The sequence below is a fragment of the Centruroides vittatus genome, unplaced genomic scaffold (genome assembly GCF_030686945.1).
Source record: "Centruroides vittatus isolate TY-2023 unplaced genomic scaffold, ASM3068694v2 contig_1824, whole genome shotgun sequence".
Lineage (NCBI taxonomy): Eukaryota > Metazoa > Arthropoda > Arachnida > Scorpiones > Buthidae > Centruroides > Centruroides vittatus.
The window spans coordinates 2,440,610-2,460,706 of NW_027121123.1; the positions used below are offsets into that span (position 1 = coordinate 2,440,610).

Genomic DNA, 20,097 nt, shown 5'->3' on the forward strand with positions numbered 1-20,097 from the left:
TCAGTGGGGTGGCTATGCAGACTGTTTCTTCAAAAAGTATACTTAGATGACATCATTTTTTTTAAATTCATTTTTAATCTCAACTTTTGAAATGATCTTAAGTGATTCCTTATTTAATTCAGAAAACTGATAATTCCCTCCATAGAATGTGTACTTTAATAATTCTTTTGTAAACTGATTCTGGAGTACAGCTAGTTTGAGTTGGACTCCTATACTTTTACCTCAGAATTGCTTACTTCAACTTTGTTTTATTTTTTAAAATATTATCATGGCATTGTCTCATCTGATAATATTGCCCTCCATGTATCTCTCTGTTAGACTTGAAATATGTCCTGTTTATATAAATCATCATGTCATCTTGCTATTTCCCATTGCTCATTTTTTGTTGTGCTGTTGAAAACAAAAAGTACTGAAGACTACTTCTATAAATTTTCTTATGTTTATAAAATAGAAAAACTGTGTCTATTTGAATGAACAATAAAACCACAGAAAATAAAATTACAAAAAAATAATTGTTTTATTGTTCTTGTTTTTATTTTTTGTACTAATTTTTTTAATATATTGTCAGTTTATCATATTTATATTTTATCTTTATTTTTTGTACTAATTTATTGTTATTTTTAATTTTAATGTGGTTGTTATTATTATTATTACATATGTGGAGGTTTTCCTTACCTTATGTTATTGCCTGTATTGTGCAAATAAATGAATAAATTCAATCAATTCAAAAATTTAATCAATAATTAAATCCACCTCAGCAGAACAATTCAAAATAAATCTATAAACACCTTTTTGGGCTGCTGGGTCTAATAAGATTGTAAAATGAGCCCCACTATGTATCGAATTTTAAGAAATGATAAGGATAGGTTAGGAACAGAAGAAATGGCAGGGGTGTGTACAGGGTACCATATGAAAACATGCAGTTGGTAATAGACAAGGATTACATCGGTGTCACCACAAGGAACTTGAAAATTAGACTTAAAGAACATCAATACAATGTTAGAAAAAATTCAATAACACAGTTCTCTCCAGAATGGCACAGACCGAGGGCTCAGTGATAAAATGGGAAGAGGCAAACATCATTAAGTTTGTACACTCCCCTACATTGGCAAAGAACATTGAAAAAATTGGAATATACAAAAGCAGGTAGAAAGATAAGTGCATTAATGCAAGAAATGCTGACAGCCTAGCAATGGCATGGAAATACATTGTACAAAATAAATTTGCTAGAAGATAATAATTGTCTCATTTCTACTATATATTTTTGTATACAGGTATACCTCGACTTACGTCCCTCTCGAGTTACGTCGTTCCCGATTTTACGTCGTTTGTCAAAAAAGTATATGGAAAAATAAAAATCAAGTTTAAGTCAGTTTATTTGACTTTAAATCCGTCCGCCATAAACATTGAAGTCGTAATATCACTAGAAAAGCACATAAAATCATATTAAAATATGTACATTTACAGTAAATATTAATACAATTATCATAAATCGTATAAAACGAAACATGAAAACATCTGTGTTTCTGTGTTGTTGTCTTATTTAGCGGTCTTTAAGTGCTCATTATTGGCGTTTCCTCCATTATTGACATTTAGTTACGACGTAAGTCGAAACTACAGCTTACGTTGTAACTACACAAGTAAATTCGACTTGCGTCATTTTTCAACTTACATCGCCTCTCCTGGAACCAATTACCAACGTAAGTCGAGGTATACCTGTATTTTTGAGTTATTTATTTTACATTTTACTGTTATTTGTTATTTATATTAATTTTTTAGCTGTTTTTGCTTTATATTCAAATATTTAATCATTGTTATTCTTTTATTGTATTCTATTTTGGAACAATATTTAATGATAAAATATGTTCCAAGAAAGATTGTAGCCTGAGGATGACCTATTCGACTAGGTTGAAATTTGCTAAATAAAAGTGAATCTCAGCAACCAAACAGGGGTTTATAGATTTATTTTAAATTATTTTAAAATGAACTGTGGCTGTAAGAGCTAGAGACATTAATTCAGCCGATAACAAAGATACGAATACCTAGGATGAAAATTGGATCAAATGATTCTTTATCTCACATTATCTAAAACAATTGTTCACATCTCTGAAGAATACTATTATGACAATAGTTTACCTGTTTATACTCTTCAAACATTTGTATAGAAAAGCCAGTTTTCTGCAGCTGCCATCAAAATCTGCAGTTTCATGGATTGTATGCTGTGGTTTTCAATAAAAGTGAAGACTACATACCAACAAATAGTTTAATTTATTTTGAATATAATTTATCAATTTGCTGTCTTCTCATTCACTTGCATTCTTCAGAAAGCAAAATGGAGGTAACACGTCAATGAACATAAAATCTCTTGTTTTGGTAATATATCAAAAGTAAAACCACAATAGGCCTCACATAGATATTTTTAGATTACGCAAGTAAAATTATCATAATGGGAAACTATGCACATTAATTATAAAGCCAGGTTATATAATTAATAAAATACAAATTGAAGCTTAAAAAAAATTACAGGCAAAAAGTTAGGATTTTCTAATAAAGTTAAAATAGATTTCATTTGCATTTCCATTAAGCTATCTTCAAGAAATTGTAAAGAAACAATGACTAGAAAGGTGATTTGTGAAATATTAACACAATAAAGTTGTAAGTGTAAACATAACATTGATATATCAAATACTATATTTTGAATTAAATATCAGATTTGAAATATAATAATTTTCATTTATTTATAATATAAAAAATCAATTTATCAATCATCTATAATACCTAACACTAATGAGTCTTAAAGGAATTAATTTATTATTTGAATGCTATAATAGAACATTTTCAAGACTTTGTTTTATCATCTATTCCAATCTTAATAATAACAATGAGAAATCAAACTTGAAATATAGAACAATTACCGTTAGAATGACAAAAAAACTTAAAATAATTTCTAAACATTCCAATTGCAATATTTCAAAACCCTTATGAATTGCATAAAATCTAGTTATTGCCACCAATACAAAAATTTTTTAAACAAAAAAAAATAGAAGATAAAGAAACAGAAATGGTTTGAACATTAACAAAATCAATAGCACAGAATAGGAAGCAATAGTACAAACTTGCATTGATGAAACAAAGATCACTTAAACACAGGTTAAACAAATATGTATTTGTGTTTGTCTTTCTATTAGTAATTAGGTTGTTAATCTAGATGTTGTATTATGATTTATTTCTGTTTTTGCATTTTTTGCTGTTTCAGTTAACAATTTTAATATTTAAAGAATGATAATTATATTTGAATTATTTTTTTTAACATAAAATCATGTTTTAATTATGTATTGTTCTATACCAATAATGTTGATTGTTAGGTTTTTTAAAAATCATCTTGTGATTGGAATGTTCAGAAATCATTTAAAATTATTATTATTATTTTTTTCAAATTATTATTATTCTAATGATAGTTGTTTGTTTTATTTTTGTTTTGTTTGTGTCAATATTAATATTGGATCTGATAATGAAACATAAATATTATTCAAAAAACACTTTATTATTTGAATATTTGATAATAAATTGGCTTTTTATACTTATTAGTGTTGTGAACTATTGATGATATAAAAATGAAGTTGCTTGTCAACAAAAAGTTTAGAGCATCTTTAACATTTATTTATTAGCAAACATGGTGTATTTTCATTGATAAAATTAATGTATAGGCTTCTACTAACTATTATGACAATCACTTAAACACAGGTTAAACAAATATGGATTCATGTTGAAGATTTGCTGTATAAATTACATACAAGATTTTCATTTATTTATTATGACATCAACTTGGATGGGATGTTCAAAGATGGGATTATCCATTTTATACTATGTCATCTATGCGTTTCACTTAGCTTATGTATTAAACTTAGCTTGGCATCAGGAAATTTAAAAGCTTTGATGATGGATTTTGTTGAAACAAGACCTTTTCAATATCTTTAGTAAATTAATTGTAACTAAAAAAAATCATATCAAAGAACTTAATGATGGAAGTGGCTGAGGATTCTCAACTAAAAAAGAAAATTTTACCAACAAGTGATATAGATAAAGAATAAAATTTCATTTTTGTTCATTAATAAGTAATAAAAAAAATGAAGCTTGGAACCTATCCTTCCATTTCTGAAAATTTATTTGTTAGTTGCAATTTACATAATTTTGATTTTATACAGAACCAATCTCCCATGAAAATCAAGAGCACATTTCTTTTTCTAATGGTGAAAATTTCAATATATATGATTAAATAGTATGCATTTCTGAGATTATGTAAGTTGGATATATATATATATATCCAAGTATTAAAATATTTCATAATTAAGCATTTAATCATATGAGAGTTTTCGTAAGTAATAATTTGAGTCTGTATTATTTATAGGTATAATTGTAATCGCTATGATGAAGAAGAAGCAAAGGCTGCAAGAGATGCACAAGAAAGATCACGTGCTGCTCTTCAAAGATATTTATTCTACTGCAATCGTTACATGAATCACATGCAAAGTTTAAAGTTTGAGAATAAAGTAAGTTAGAATTTTTTAATGATCTGTAAACTATATAATGTTTATCAAAGTTATTTTTGATATTTCTATTAACATCATAAGTATATTATAAAATGCTTAATGATGAATAAAATATATATACTGTATGTATATGTATATATATATATATATATACAGTATATATATTTTATTCATCATATTATATATATATATATATATATCCATATTTATTAGATATATACAAGTTTTTATGAAAAATGTAATTCTTATCTCCTGATCAAAATAATAATTATGAATAATTGTTTTAAAATGCATGAATAAATTATGGCCCATGATTTATATTCATCCTGCACACAATTTTGATATGCTTTGATTATATTGGTTAAAATATGTATGAAAGTGCTGATGCTGCCAAAACCACAAAGCAAAGTGTTAGGAAATACTAAATGAATTATCTTGCTATATATTCAGCACAGATTTATTTGGACTTTCACATATATTGCTTAATTATTTATAAAGAATTGAAGAGATAATTGTGTTGGTGTAGGTAGAACAGCAACATATCTACTGGAAGATTACTGTTTTCTCCAAAAAGCACCAAAAGGACCTCCATTTATACTTTGAGTTTAATGCTGAATGTTTTCTTATTTTTAACAAATTTAAATATTATTATGGCTTAAATTTTACAAATCTTTGAAAACATTTAACTGTTAAATTTTAATTTGATTGTTAGTTCTGTATTTTATGTAGTGATTAAATAAGTCACGAATGAATATACATGTACAGTCAACGTACTTTCAAATGAACACCAATAAAGCAAATTTTGCTGTAGCCCTGGAAAAATGACATTTTCAAAACATTAATTTTCATGCAATAAAGTGAACAAAAGTTTCCAGAATTTGCTAAATCAAACTGTAAATTACCTTCACAACCCTGAGAAATAACTTTATTTCCAATAATGGTTGCTTTTTACACTTTCTGACATAAACAGTAAAAAGTGGTACTGTAATAAATGTTCCATTTTGAGTAGAATAGATTTTCTTCTAGTAAACAAAGACAGGTTCAATCTCCAATTGTATGCAAAGAATTTGCTATCATCACTCCTCTTTAACAAAATATGTAAACAATTCACATATCATTTATCATCAACAAATGAAAAGGATAACAAACTTCTGATTGTAGAGCAATTTAAACATCTGGTTTTAGCATACTCAAAAAATAGGAATTAGGGATGCCAATGCCATGCAACCCAAGGCTTACATTAAAAAATAAATATCTAACATCTTTTTTATAGTTTTTGTTTTGTAAAGAAGTTATCAAGTTTCTAAACTAAGTTTCACAAAACCTTTCACATTTATTTTTCTAGCAGTTTTAATCCATAAAATAGGAGAATAAATATTAATTTAGGGATTTTAATCTATTAAGCATTAACACTCTAAATTATGACCTTGACCCTGAAAATCATTAATACATATTTTCAATAAAGTGAACTAACTACTGTTTTCCTAGTGATTAATACTAATGCGAGTTGACTGTAACAAAATCCTTCTATATTTAGATTTTAGCCATTAATCAGATTGTAATTCATTTGATGAAATGTTTGACTCCTCTCTTCAGAATTTGATCAATTATAATCAAACTTGTAAAAATTGATTATTATAATATATTTATTATATGATGTGAAGTTTTTGAACCATTAAGATTTTGAAACTAGAGAAAATTATAATAATTAGAAAAATTAAAAGAATCTCATATGTAATATTACTAGAAGACTTATTTTAATTCACTAATTTGTTGATTTATCTTGGCATTAATACACTTAAATAAATAATAACTATGTTTTATTTATTTAGATAAATATTAATTGAGAGTTTTCCAATTAGTGAAATGTTTCATATAGTAAAAGTAATTTCAGCTAGCACATCATCTTAGTGTTACTTAATATGAAATTGTTTAGTAGCTAATTATGTAATATTGGTTTTATTTGAATAATAGTTGTGGCTACTATTTTAAGCTGCATCTTTTCTCTGCAGTTATTATTTCTTCTGTACATATCCATTTGATATCTATTATTAATAAAGTATTTAAATTTTTATTTATGAAAGTTAAATTTCTGCAACAAATTTTACTTGAAATGACAACTGGTATCCTCCTTTATTATGAATGTTATTTTCTATATGCCAGTAATAAGAAAATAATTAAAAATTACACCTACTTCATGTACTAATATGTACAGTACATTTTATATTGTTTTTCTAAGTTTTCAAAAATCCTTGAATAGTAGATCCTGCTGCTATTTGAGGGTACTTATAATTTAAATGAAACCTATATCCATGAATGAAGATTAAAAATTAATTCTGTGATATTGTATTACTAAATATTTGAACATATTAATGAGTGTTTGTTTCAAAAACTCCTGAACCACAAAATGCTTTAAAATGTTTCTAATATCTAACATAATAGAGTGAAATTTATGAACAGAAAATTACATATGTACTGTACCTCTATTCAATGGTATCTAGATTGATTTAGCAATCAAATTTGGTATTGTGACATTTCAGAAAATGCTAAAGACATATTCATGGGGGAAAAATAGCATCAAAATGCACTTTTGGATCTGCAAGCAACAAATATATTATTGAACCTTGTACAAGACATTCATGCTATACAAAAGCCTTAGTGATGAAGTGGATACTTCTCAATATGATTCTTATTCTAAAGATGTAAAACCTGAAGGTAATAAACAGTGTGTTCAAGGGTAATTGATTCTGTGTGATGCTTTTCACATGCAATATGATAATATCTTTGCAACATGTCTTCAACTTTTTAAGTATTTTACACAACCAAAAATCTCATAGATTAAGTTCCAAAGTACCAAGTATCAAACTGATGCTCTTACTGCCACTATTTCTTGAAAATTCTATAAGGAAGTGGTTTTTTTTATTCATTGTACTATGTTTTAAATTTAATTTTTGATATAATGAGAATTGTCCTAGAAGGTTAGAATGCTAGTGGAAACATTTCATCAAGTTTGAATGAGAAGAATGAAGCAAACTACAGTAGAGCATCGATTATCTGATCCCCAATCAACCGTCACATCAGTTAACCGACTGCGTTCTGGTCAGCAAATTCAAATGTCCACTAGTGATGTGGCGCTACAATATTTGGCTATGTTTTGGCTACTTTAATATTATTTTTGTTAAATTTTTGTGTGTTTTAGCTAGCAACACTGACTTGACCATGAAAGGGAGGCCAGTATTTAAACGAGGCTTAATTTTATTTAACGACAATATCCAATTGCTGTTTTTAAAATGTGTGTGAGATTTAGCAGCAAAAAACGAGCGTCAGCTGTGAAGCAAAAGAAAATTTTGGATTTCTTTTTCTAATGTATAGGCCTACTTTATGTAAAATATGTAACCCGAATATATATATATTTTTTTGTATTATATTTTTCAGTATACAGTACAGTACTGTATTTTTTTTGTGCAAAATAAAGAAATAATTTTTAACAATACAATAACGACTATTATTATTTTTTAAAAAAAGGAAAATTGTTAGGCTTAATATCGATGAAAATTCAACGCGAAGCAGGTTAATAGCGATATACTAATATACTAATCACTTGAGATATACTATACTAATGTATTTTTTCATACTTTTTGGTTATCCGTTTTTTTAGTTATCCAACCAACCCCAGTCCCCAATTGAGTCAGATAATCGATGTGCTACTGTATATGTAAAATTTTTTTTAAAATTTAAAATAAAATGTATTTTATGTTTAGAAGGATCTTTTCAGCCATGAAGTTTATCTGTTGCATTAATGAATACTATTAATTTTGTTTCAGTTTGTCTTGAATTCTGATTGCATTATTTTGTGTTTTTTACAATTTTAGTTATATGCTGCTGTAAAAGAAAAGATGGAAGAAATGCAACAACATAATATGTCCTGGATTGAAGTTCAGTTTCTGAAAAAAGCTGTTGATGTCCTATGCCAGTGTCGTCAGACGTTAATGTATACTTATGTTTTTGCATATTATTTAAGAAGGAATAACCAGTCTGTTATATTTGAAGTAAGTGTATTTTCTATAATTATTTATTCTTTATTGAAAGAAATCTGTTTCTTTCAATAAAGTTATTAGAATATGAAATTTTTCACTTATCAAGTCACAAGAAGGAAAGTTATTTGATGATGTAGATTATTTTTATTATTGTCTCCTGTCATAATTGTAGAAAGGAAAATGTTATCCTTGGTGACAAAATTGTTTATTTTTATTGTTAGATTTGGTTATTGAAACCTAAAAGCAAAACTTTTTAGTATTGCAAGAAAAAAGACAGAGCTTTTATTATAATTGTATTAAGAATATAATACAAATAGTTTATTAGATCATTTTACAAAAAAAATTAAATAAAAACTGTTATCTGCTTCACCAGCCATTGTATTTTTTTCCAAGCCATCATAGACACGTAAAAATGTCTTGTGTTTAGTTCAGTCCTATTTATTTTCTATATGTTTAATCCTTGTATAATTGATATCAATAAACATTCTTATTTGATGGCCAGATGATTGAGATGGTTCAGGCAACAACTTTTTTCACTATGGGGACCAAAGGTTGAATACAATCACATAACATCCTAGGAATTTTTTGTGACTTTCCCTCCACTATCCAGCTACCCTCATTGTGGGCATGGCTGAATCCATAATGGGTATGGCAAAAAGACCACCTTAGTTTCTATAGGTTGAAAACAAGTCAAAATGGGAAAAAAGACATTAGTATTTGAATTTTTATCTTGAAAGCTGATAGAGAATAATCACCAGAAATTTATTTGTAATGAAATCATTTCAGAGAATTTTGATGCTTGAAACATTTGATGCAATAATTTCATTTTTCACACCAACCCAGCTGAAGCACTTCAGCTGGGTTGGTGTGTTGTCTGTTGTATATAAATGAAGTGGTGAATGTATTTGTGATGCATTCACCATTTATGATACTTGGGCCAGTGTTATATTCACTAGTGGTGGCAATGGAGACTGGCAGATTTTTCAAACATGACAAGGTATTTCCTAACCACAAATCTGGGCCTTGTTAAGTAGTATACCACCACAAAACTAGACAAACATTGCTGGAAGCATACACGACATCATTCAGACAAACATTGACAGAATCACAAAAATATCTTCATCTAACTGTTATAGATTAGAGACTTGTTTATCTGAAAAGAACAGTTATATAAAACAGCCCTATCCCATAAACAATGCTTCAATGTATCTATTCTGCAACTTGTTGCTTAGTATAAACATATAAAAACACTAGCTTACACATAAAATTGCATTCTTATTGACAGTACCTTCATAAAGTCATTCGTTAAAACATAGTCATTAGAGTTTCTCATTTCCCGGTTTTTTGCTTGTCCCAGGATTCCGGGAAAAAGTGAACTGTTTCCCGGGATATAATTACTTGTTGTTAAGATATAAAATAAATCTTAAAATCAAATGATATAATTATTTTTCATTTTTTAAGTAACTTAATATGATCTGCAACCTTCAAAATAATAATAATGATGATGCTGTGTAAAATATGTATAAAAAATTACTTTTGAATTACGTAGAAATTTTCACAACAGAAAAAATTTATTAAAGTTTGTTGAAAACTGCTTACAACAAATATGCCTTTGAATTAAGTTAAAATTTAAAGAAAAAATGAACTTAGATGAAACTTCTAACTTAGAAAGTAATTTTTGTTTTTTTAAATAAAACATATTATAAAAATTTACAATATTTTGTATTAAGATTTTAAAAAGCAAAGATGGTAGATACTCCAGTCACTTGATCTAGTTTTATTTTAGTAATGAAAAGTCCTACCGAGAATGCCTTTTCTGATTCAATTGATGTGGGTGGAATCATCTTTAATGCATTTAAGAGAATACAGATTTTATGTTTTTTCACCTGTAGCCTCGAAGATTTCTAGTTTGTTTTCAAGATGCATTGTAGTACTTCTTTTTCTCTCTAGTATTCTTCGTTTGTCTACCTCAGCTACTTTAATAGCAGCATTGAGCTTATAGCCTGATAATTTGGCAGTTTGTTTCGCTTTAATAATCAGGTTTATGAAGAAAAACTTCATACTTGCATACTTTGTACTCATTTGTATCCTTGCCCAATTTGCACAATCTGGCATAATGCAGTTATTGAAGCTACTGGGCATGGTTAAAAATTAAGACAGCATAAGCACAATTATTCCAGATATTACAAGTTCTGACAAGTAAAGAATTTTTAGAGTCCTGCCACAAATAGGCTACTTATTGATTATTGACAGTCTGTGACATGCCAGAACAAGTAAAAATTTAAACTAATAAGTAGGCTTAAAATTAATAAATACAAATATATTCTGACAGTTTATGGATTAATTATACTTTCTATTTGCAAAATTTCCTCAACTTTAACATAAAGTAAGAAAAAAGTGAATTTTTAAGAAGTTTGCGGATTTCGCGGGTTAAAAAACAGCCAGGATCCCAGGAAATCCTGGATCCCATTGGAGAAATCCTAATAGTCATGATTCAGAAATATAAACACAACAGTTACAACTAGTGACACTTTAGACACAAAATAAATTAATTAATTAATACACAAACTAAATATACTGGATTAAAGACTGTGAATTCTGAAAATACACGAGCACCAAAATGAATTGGGTTGAACCCTTACATTATCTAAATAAGGTCAGTTTCAAATTGATGTAATCACTATGTTTCTATAATCACATAGTATGATGCAAGTAAATACAAATGTACTTTTTATAGAAACATTAAATGGTTTATATACTACATATAATAAATAGCTGTTTTTTTCTGTAATGTATAACAGAAAAAACAAAGCAAAACAACAACCTTTTCATTGCAAATGATATAGCCATCTCTTAATATCCAGTAAATCCAGAATAACCAAAGATATTCATTTGATTTTGTTGATATCCAGAGCACAGTCTAAAATTATACTATAATATTTACAATTATTAATAACAACAACAATGGTCTTTTGAACCATTTGTCCCATTAGACAAATAAGGTTCATTTTGTATGTCTTGATAACGCAAGAATTCTCGGACCTCTTAAACATTCACTTATGACAGGCTCAAATTTTGATGATAACTCCAAGATTTAGAAAAAAAAAAATTATTTGTTTGGTGCAAATATTTTATTCAAACTTCTCTTGATGCTAACAGTTTAGAGAGACAGCTGAATAACTGAGATTATCATCTTTAATATATCTCATCAATGTTGCCATTTAAGTTAGTAAATAGTAATTTTCTATAATAAACAGAATCATATTATTTGTCTGAAACTTTCTGAAAAATATCAGTGCCAGTGCAGCCTGGTGCAGTGCAAAATAAAAGTATTAGTAGATGCCAATTGATGTATTTACATTGATAAATTATTGAAGAAGCCAACTAAGTAAATTATTTACTTGTTATACATTATAATGAATAAAAATTTCAATACATGATACGAAAGTGCTGTCTGAGGCAACTGTCTCACCCCGCATGCTGGCCCTGATCAGGAGATAGTTGTGCAAGAGAGGAAACTCTTGTGAAACATAACTTTTCTTTCTTGTCTCAGTGTAAACTTTCTTGGTCTATTTCTTTCTTCGTCCCACATAACTTCCCAAGTTTCAAAAACTTGTTTACTACACATAGTGTGACCAATCCTTCTTGATATTTCTCTAGATGATAATCCTAAAATTAAAAGCTATAATTTTTTTCTTTCTCAAACTCAAAGTGCTGCTTTTCAACTGATGTTAATGAAACTATATTTACAGTTCAAGAATTTATTTTCATGAAATTTTCTAGAATAAAACTAGTTAAACATATTATTACTACCTAATTTATATGTTAAAGCACAATTTGAATGGAGAACTTTTACAAACTGAGGGATGGTCATAACAGTTCTTGTTTTTTTTTTTGTATATCTTTACAGAAAAGAAATAATTGCTACCTATTACTGTCAAATATAAAAACTATTTGTGACTGTTTCTACAAAAATTAAATTTGTACTTAGTTTGTTTTTGAATTTACTTTTATGAAAGATGCATGGTTATATCATTTTGCAACTGACCAGAATAAAATAATATATGGATGTCTGAAAGTATTATTTTTGGTTGAGTGACTGCAGTTTTAAACTACAATCAACTTTAGACACAGATAAATTGTAAGTCTTCATGGTGACAAAGATTAGAAACACAAATAAATGATGATAGACAATAGCTGAGCAGACTGACATAATACACTAAAAACAACATAACATGAAAATTTAATGAAAGACGTTAGGTAAATATTTATGAAAATTAAAACATACTTGCCACACAATGTACATTGATACCTGCAGACAAAAACTTGAACAAAGACTAAAATAATACGAAACCTATATGCTCCAGACAGATGTTAATTCATTATTTCTTTTTCAGTGTCAGTTGTTTGGGTGTCCTGGTGGGCACTTTTCTGTGTTATAACATTTGTTGTTCTGAAATCTTGCACTCATCTGAAAAACTTCATTTATTTCTTTCATAGTGGTTTATTGGTTTTAACAAATTTGCTTATATACAGATTTAATCATCTAAGATGCAACCTCTTGCAGTTAACTGGATCATGGAGAGTAAATCACACTTGTTCTGGAATTTTCTGTTCTGTTTGTACAGGGTGCGGTGCCAAAATCCAGACAAAATTCAATTTCAAATTTTTGCCATTCTATATGACCAGTAGATGTTGTGTTTGGTGTTCAAAAAGCTTGCACATGCACTAAACCATCATAACCTTGAAACAGTCAATGTTGAAACCAATTGTGGAGTGTAACCAAAGATCTGTGATTATCGAAAGTGTTCACGCTGGGCGCTTGGCAACAGAAATCATTTGGTTCTTCGGGTACCCAAGATCGCCTGTGTATGATGTTGTTACAAAGTACAATGAGTTGGAGAAGTCCGACGAAGGTTTCACAACACCGGTAGGAAAACTCACTTGAAGGAGCATGTTGTCAGGATGCCTGAAATCATTCAACGGGCTCAGGAGCTATTTATGAGGATCCAGGTCAGTCGATCCGAAAATTGTTGACAGTTGTTGGTGTGAGCGAGAAAACCATACGTAGAATCATTGAGGAGGACCACTGCTACAAGTCTTACACAATTAAAGTGAGACAGATACTTTCTGAAGCCACCAGGACAAAGCGAGTTGAATGCTGTAATCTGCTTTTGTGTTTTTTAAGAAACAATGCTGCCAGATGACTCAGATTTTTTTCTGACGAGAAAATTTTTACTGTTGATGCGAAAATCAATTTGTATGGTTGCTGTGGATCATGAGTTTAATTGGAAATATAAAGGAGTTCAGAAATACAGAATTTAAAGTGTTGTTTAAAGGCCTGCTGAGGAGGGACGAACAAGTCCGAAACACAAGTTTAAAGTGTGTGTGTTCAGGTGAACTAAATAAAAAAACATTATTTTTGATCTGTAAGACTAAATATCTGCATCCATATTTTCCAGTATAATAAGTCCTGTTAATATATAAAAAGTACTAGTATACAAATTAAATTTAAATGTTTTAAATTATGTATCAAAGATTTTAAATAATCATTAAAAAGTTAAAACTGATTTTTAATATCTAGGATAATCAACGAGATTTAGAAAGTGCTACAGAAAAGTTGTCAGAATACTTGGAGAGAGATATAACCCAGGAGAACCTTTTGGATATTAAGCAGAAAGTGCAAGATAAATATAGGTATTTAATTTAAATTGTTGTATATTAATAAATTTAATCAATTGAACTGAATTTCTTTAATTTAAAGTGAAATACCAACAATTGCCTTAAAAATCAGGCTATAAATTGGCTAAATGATTGATATAAAATAGTTTGTTACTAGAGGTAGACTTTTTTAACGTGATCATTGGTATTTCGTTATATACTCATTGGGCTTAGTGATGTTTATTTATATTCTTTAATTTAAAGTTAATTATAAAGAAGATTTAATAATCTGTTATTTATTTTATGAATTTCTGTAAAATATGATTTCATTTTAACTAGTTTATAAATTAATATTTAATAAATATTTTATTCTTGAATAAAATTTAACTCATAGTTACAAAATTTAGTCTTATAACAACTCTATTGTAGTTATGATGATGAATAAAATCTGATAAAATGATTTTATTATAAATAAAAATAAATATTTCTCACTAAATACACAATAATGATCAGGAAACAATGTATGATGAATTGTTTTAACTACACTGTAATGAAATTTGATTGTAAGGAGTTTGATTATTTAAGTTCATAAATCATCATTTAAAAATCTTTTAAAGCAATATTCAGGTTGCTCTAAATATTGTTTAAATTTTATTGATTATATTATTTAATTTAATATGCAAAAAAAATAAAAGGCAACCTTTACTAAAAAGAGAACAAATTCTTTTCAGGTATTGCGAAAGTAGATGTAAAGTGTTATTGGGACACGTCCACGAAGGTTATGAAAAAGACTGGTGGGAATATACCGAATGATGTTTTTTTGTTGAACAGTTTTTCTGCCCATTTTGATCTATAAATTTGTTCACGTGACCAAATCTGGGAACTTCGAATTTAAGCGTTTGAAACTTGAAGGAGTATTGCCAAGAAACTGTGGAGAACCGAGTGAGAAAGATTAAAAACTAGAAGGATGTTCAATAAAGGATTTAACCAAACAATTGTGTCATGTGATGAAATGTTATCAAAAGTTTAGGTGGAGTCGATTGTCGGTATTTAATTTAATATCTTCTCCCATTGCGCTGTCGACCGTGTTTCTACATACATTTGTTTCTTTAATATCGAGGACTTCCCCTATCCATTTTATAAGAATAATTATTCTTGCTTTTTTGAGTTAAGAAAATAAAATCATGAAGATATGTACTTTTTGATATAAGAGTATATGTTTCTTTTAGAAGTTTAGTTCTTAAAAGTTAAAAAATCAGAAAGTTAAAATAGTTTTAAGAGAAGAAAAATGCCACCTTGTGGTTTGGAGAGAGTTTTGTTTTAAAAACCTCTATTGTTTATTTTTTAATTAATCCAATTCAAAATGATGTAGTCCTATACATAAACTCTATTAATGAAGAAAAAATATTGAGTATGAATTTTAAAATAGTCATTTACTAACATATAATGAATAAAACTTACAAATTCTTTTTAAAAATCATTAAATAAACTTTTTAAAATTTTTAGTAAGGTAGAATTTAATTGATTTAATTAAAAGCTTAGCTAATTGTCTAATTATTTATATTTTTGAATTGTTTACTCTTCACAGATCCCAAAAGAAATTTTAATTGAGACAAATCATCATTTTTGTCATATTACTGTATTGTCATTAGCTTTATATGTACTACAAATGAAAAGGAAAAAAAAAACTGTTATTAATTTTCTGGATGGCTCAATAGCTCCAATAACATGTGTAATTTTAAAGATTATCCACCAGCATATTGTTATAAAAGTTGCAAAATTTTTGCCAAAATAAATGGGGATTTCACCATACAGTCTGAATTCCTCTGCCACTGAAAAATTGTTTCTGGATTATATAATATATATATATATATATCTTTATTCCCTCTCCTCCTTTCTAAAAAGTTAATTTTTTAGGTGAAAGTTTTTAATTCAAAAGAAGAAAACTAGTTTCTTAATTCCATATTATAGTGTGATAAGTTATAATTTACATTCTGCTTAGTTTTATTATTATATAACCTGTCGAGTGTATTGATAATTTTTGCTTACTCCTCGGAGAAGCCAAGACAAGTAGCAGCTTACAATGTATATTAATCAGTTGATCGTAGTTTTACCGTAATTATAGATGGAAAAAAATGTATATTTGGCACAAATCAAATGATTCCTTTTTGGATAAATGCAAGTGCCATAGAGGCAACTTGTCAATAAAAATGTTAGGGAAAATGGCATGATTTATATGGAGGAAAAAAAAAAACAAATGATGATGATAATCATGCATATCAATATATAAAATGTATGAATAATTGGAAAATTATTATTTACTATTTTGTGTGGTTACTGTTTTAAGTGATCCCACTATTTATTATTATTTTGTAAACACTTTACAGGGGGAAAAAAAATACATTTTTTTGGAGTGTCATCATAATTTGTTGCTCTGCTGAAGAAGGGAATATGTATTAAATGTAATGTATATATTAATTTGTAGACAAAAATTTCATGCAGTTGTTAAAAAATATTGTAGGAAAAGAAATAAGTTTTTTGTTAATTCTAAACACTGAAAAATAAATAATTGCTTTACTTTTTTTACAGCAATAAGGTTCACCTTTCCTTGTTAATAAATATATTAAAAGAAACTCTGCTGTGGAAAATTGAAGATTTATTTACAAGTAATACTTTCATTTAATTTATGTCCTTAATTTTGTCATATAAAATAATAATCTGAATACTATTAACATTAATTATAATTAATAATGGTTTGGATTATTATTTTACTACTGATAAATTAATTTTTACAATGTAAATTTTTCCACCAGAATTGATTCACTTGTTTATTTATCAGTTATATCTGATTTCTATCAAAAAATTGGGCGAGACTTTATCTTATCCAGATACCTATAAATATTTTAAATGATTGAAATACATTATCAAAGTTCTGCACATATATCTATTATATAGTTAACTACTAATTATCTTTACACACAAAAACAGTTCAACCTACAATAAGTGAAGAAATAAAATAGTTAGAAATTATAAAATGAAAATTTAGTGAAAAAGTATGGTTACATTTTTTCATATCCAATTATTTTTTTTGAGTTCAGATTTTTAAATTGAGGAAAAGAGGGAAAAATTAGTAATTTTTTTTAGTAAAAAACACATTAATAAGTGTATAAATTAATCAATATGTGTACATATCCATATATGTGCTGATTTATGATTTAAATATATAATTTTATGATAATTGGGTTATAGAAATAATTTTATTGTTTCTGTAGATGAACAGAATTTTTCTCGTTTTTCTGTCTACAAAAAAAATATGAGAGAAAGGATCAATCCTGTACTTCTATATACAAATATAAGACGAAGGATTTTTAAATTCGAATAAATCAGATTTAATAATTTCTTTAAACTCATTATTTTATTCATTTGTAAGATTTATCCCATAAGTGAAAGAGACGTCCTTTGTCTGATATCGTTAAGAAACGATTTTTTTACTTAGTAAAATCTAAAGTTTAATTATTTATGTTCAAATTATCTTAGTATTTACTCTAATAAAGTTAATATGGCCATTTCAAAAAAAAGAACGACAAAAATCTAGTTTAATTGACAGAAGAACCTATTTACAAGAATTAGTGATACTTCAAATCAATAAGAAAATGCTAATAAATGGAACATTGATGTTGCGTGAAAATTAAGATGTTTTAATAATAGTTTTGGAACATATCAAGACGAAATCAGGATTACTATCAGGTGGACTTTGATTTGCATTTCCATAACGTGATCAGTAACTGCATTTTGATTTCAATAATTATATCCACCAGGTTAATCGAAAATGTGTTAAACCAAAAATATTAACGCAGATTATTTTTTCGAATCAGAAATGTACTTCTTTTAACATATCAGTAATATTTGTTTAAAAATAAATAATAAATGCGTGCTGCCTATATAATAACTCAATGGAAATGAAATACAGAGGATGTAAAAGTAGGTTAACAGCTGTGAATCTGAGAAATAGATGTTTGGTGTTCATTATTATCTTTTACGATTTTGTATTTCTTATCTTTGATTTAATTTAATTCATGCATAAAAATGTTCTCTGTTTTTACATAACTATGTACCTACTTTTGCACCTCTCTGCATAATAATAACGCTGTAAGGAAATATAAACTCATTCTATAAACAAACTTCACAGTTACAGATCTAAGAGAATCAATTCAACAAATCATATCAAAAAATAATTGGAATCTTCCCGATCAGAACCGCAAATGTCTAATGATTACACGTTAGGGTGTAGATAAATTAATGAAAAAATTAATACTAAATACGGCATCGGTTCTAATTGCAGAATACAAGAAAACGTTTTTCTACTTACCGTTATACCTTACAAATTCTCTTTGTAATAGGTATAAATTCGTAGCAAGTGTTGTTAGTGAATTATTAAACTTCAACCTCAACTGGAATTTTAGAATGAATCATTTGTATCATTAATTCGAGTTAGAAAATTTGTTACATCGATAATTGCAATTATTGAATCGTAAAGGGTTGAGACTCGTGATTACGAAAAGGAAACGTTCTGTGTGTTGTATTTATATAGTAATTTTTATTATGTGGATATTGGTAATCCCGTTTCTTGAAATGGAACCTGTGATCTCCGGTACAGGAAAGAGAATTGAAGTCAGATCTTCTATTAAGGAACCATTCTAGATACTACGTTTCTTAAAAGTGAAATTAATTATATAAATGTTCATGTGTTAATATTAAAAATTAAAATATATATTTATTCTGTCTGTAACGGATCCTAATTAGGAAGAAGCTGTGTTGAATAGGCTAAGTAAAACTATTCAATAAATAATTAATCTATGAAACAATGGATGTTACCAGGGCTGGATTATCGAATAGGCAAAGTAGACAAATGTCTAGGGCCCGGCTTCAGTGCAGAAGACTCCTCTGTTTGAAAAGGAGTTAAAAATGATTTAAGAAATAGGACAGAAAAGGCTGTATTTAACAATTCCTACTAAGCTCCGCTCGACTCGCCATTACCTAAAAAAACAAAAAAAAAAAGTCAACATCCACCCGTGTGTCAGAAGTAATGTACAGTACGCCACGGGATCTCTCGCGCCATCTAGAAATATTTTTAGGGCCGCGTCTCGTGGTAGTACTGATGTATGGATGGTTATGATTTATTTTCTAAATCTACACTTATACGTTGCGACATCGCATATTCAATATAGCGTTCAAGTTGCTCGAGTGCGAAGATATTACAATTAAATAGTGTTTTATAAAAGAGTTAAAAAGGGTGACACTACGGTGTGACTTGGGGTGACACCACGATATCCGCACCGGGTGTCACCCATGCTAGCTACGCTAATGTCACATTATATAAGATTTGTTTAGAAGCAACTTACTTAAATGGGGCTACAATTTAAATTTTGTCTAGGGCCCGCTAGAGACTTAATCCGGCGCTGGATGTTACCACTCCAAATCTCAATTACTATAACCTGTCGATATTTTTTAATAAATCGAAAAAATTTATATTAATAGGAAGTGGTGGTCAGCGGTACCCACAGATTATGAAAAAGGGTGCATCATACCTTATGCAAGAAGCTTCAGGCTGATTCGACGTCGGATCAGCCTTCACACAAGGTGGCACTGGTTGCAATCACATGGAATGTTTCTTGTTTTCATGGCCAAGTTTAGGTCAGGTTGCAGGGAACAATGGACAAATACTGTATTGTTTTTATTAGTTTATTTTATATTTGCAGAATAGTCTAGAAGTCTTGAATTTTATGTTTTGTTGACAATTGAATTTGTGACCCCGTGGGGGTTTAGGAAAAGGGAAATACACGAAAAAG

The 20,097-nt window shown here is 28.1% G+C and overlaps 1 protein-coding gene across 1 annotated transcript in view; it reads left to right on the forward strand.

The window, feature by feature from the left end:
• LOC136969870 (E3 ubiquitin-protein ligase arih1-like) overlaps positions 1-20,097 on the forward strand; it is a 117,171-nt gene that overhangs the window by 88,882 nt on the left and 8,192 nt on the right. The window contains exons 11-14 of the mRNA XM_067264174.1: positions 4,409-4,550; positions 8,423-8,599; positions 14,172-14,284; positions 14,980-16,914. Of these exons, the coding sequence (XP_067120275.1) occupies positions 4,409-4,550; positions 8,423-8,599; positions 14,172-14,284; positions 14,980-15,061 (514 nt within the window). The 3' untranslated portion in view covers positions 15,062-16,914. The remainder of the gene's footprint in view (positions 1-4,408; positions 4,551-8,422; positions 8,600-14,171; positions 14,285-14,979; positions 16,915-20,097) is intronic.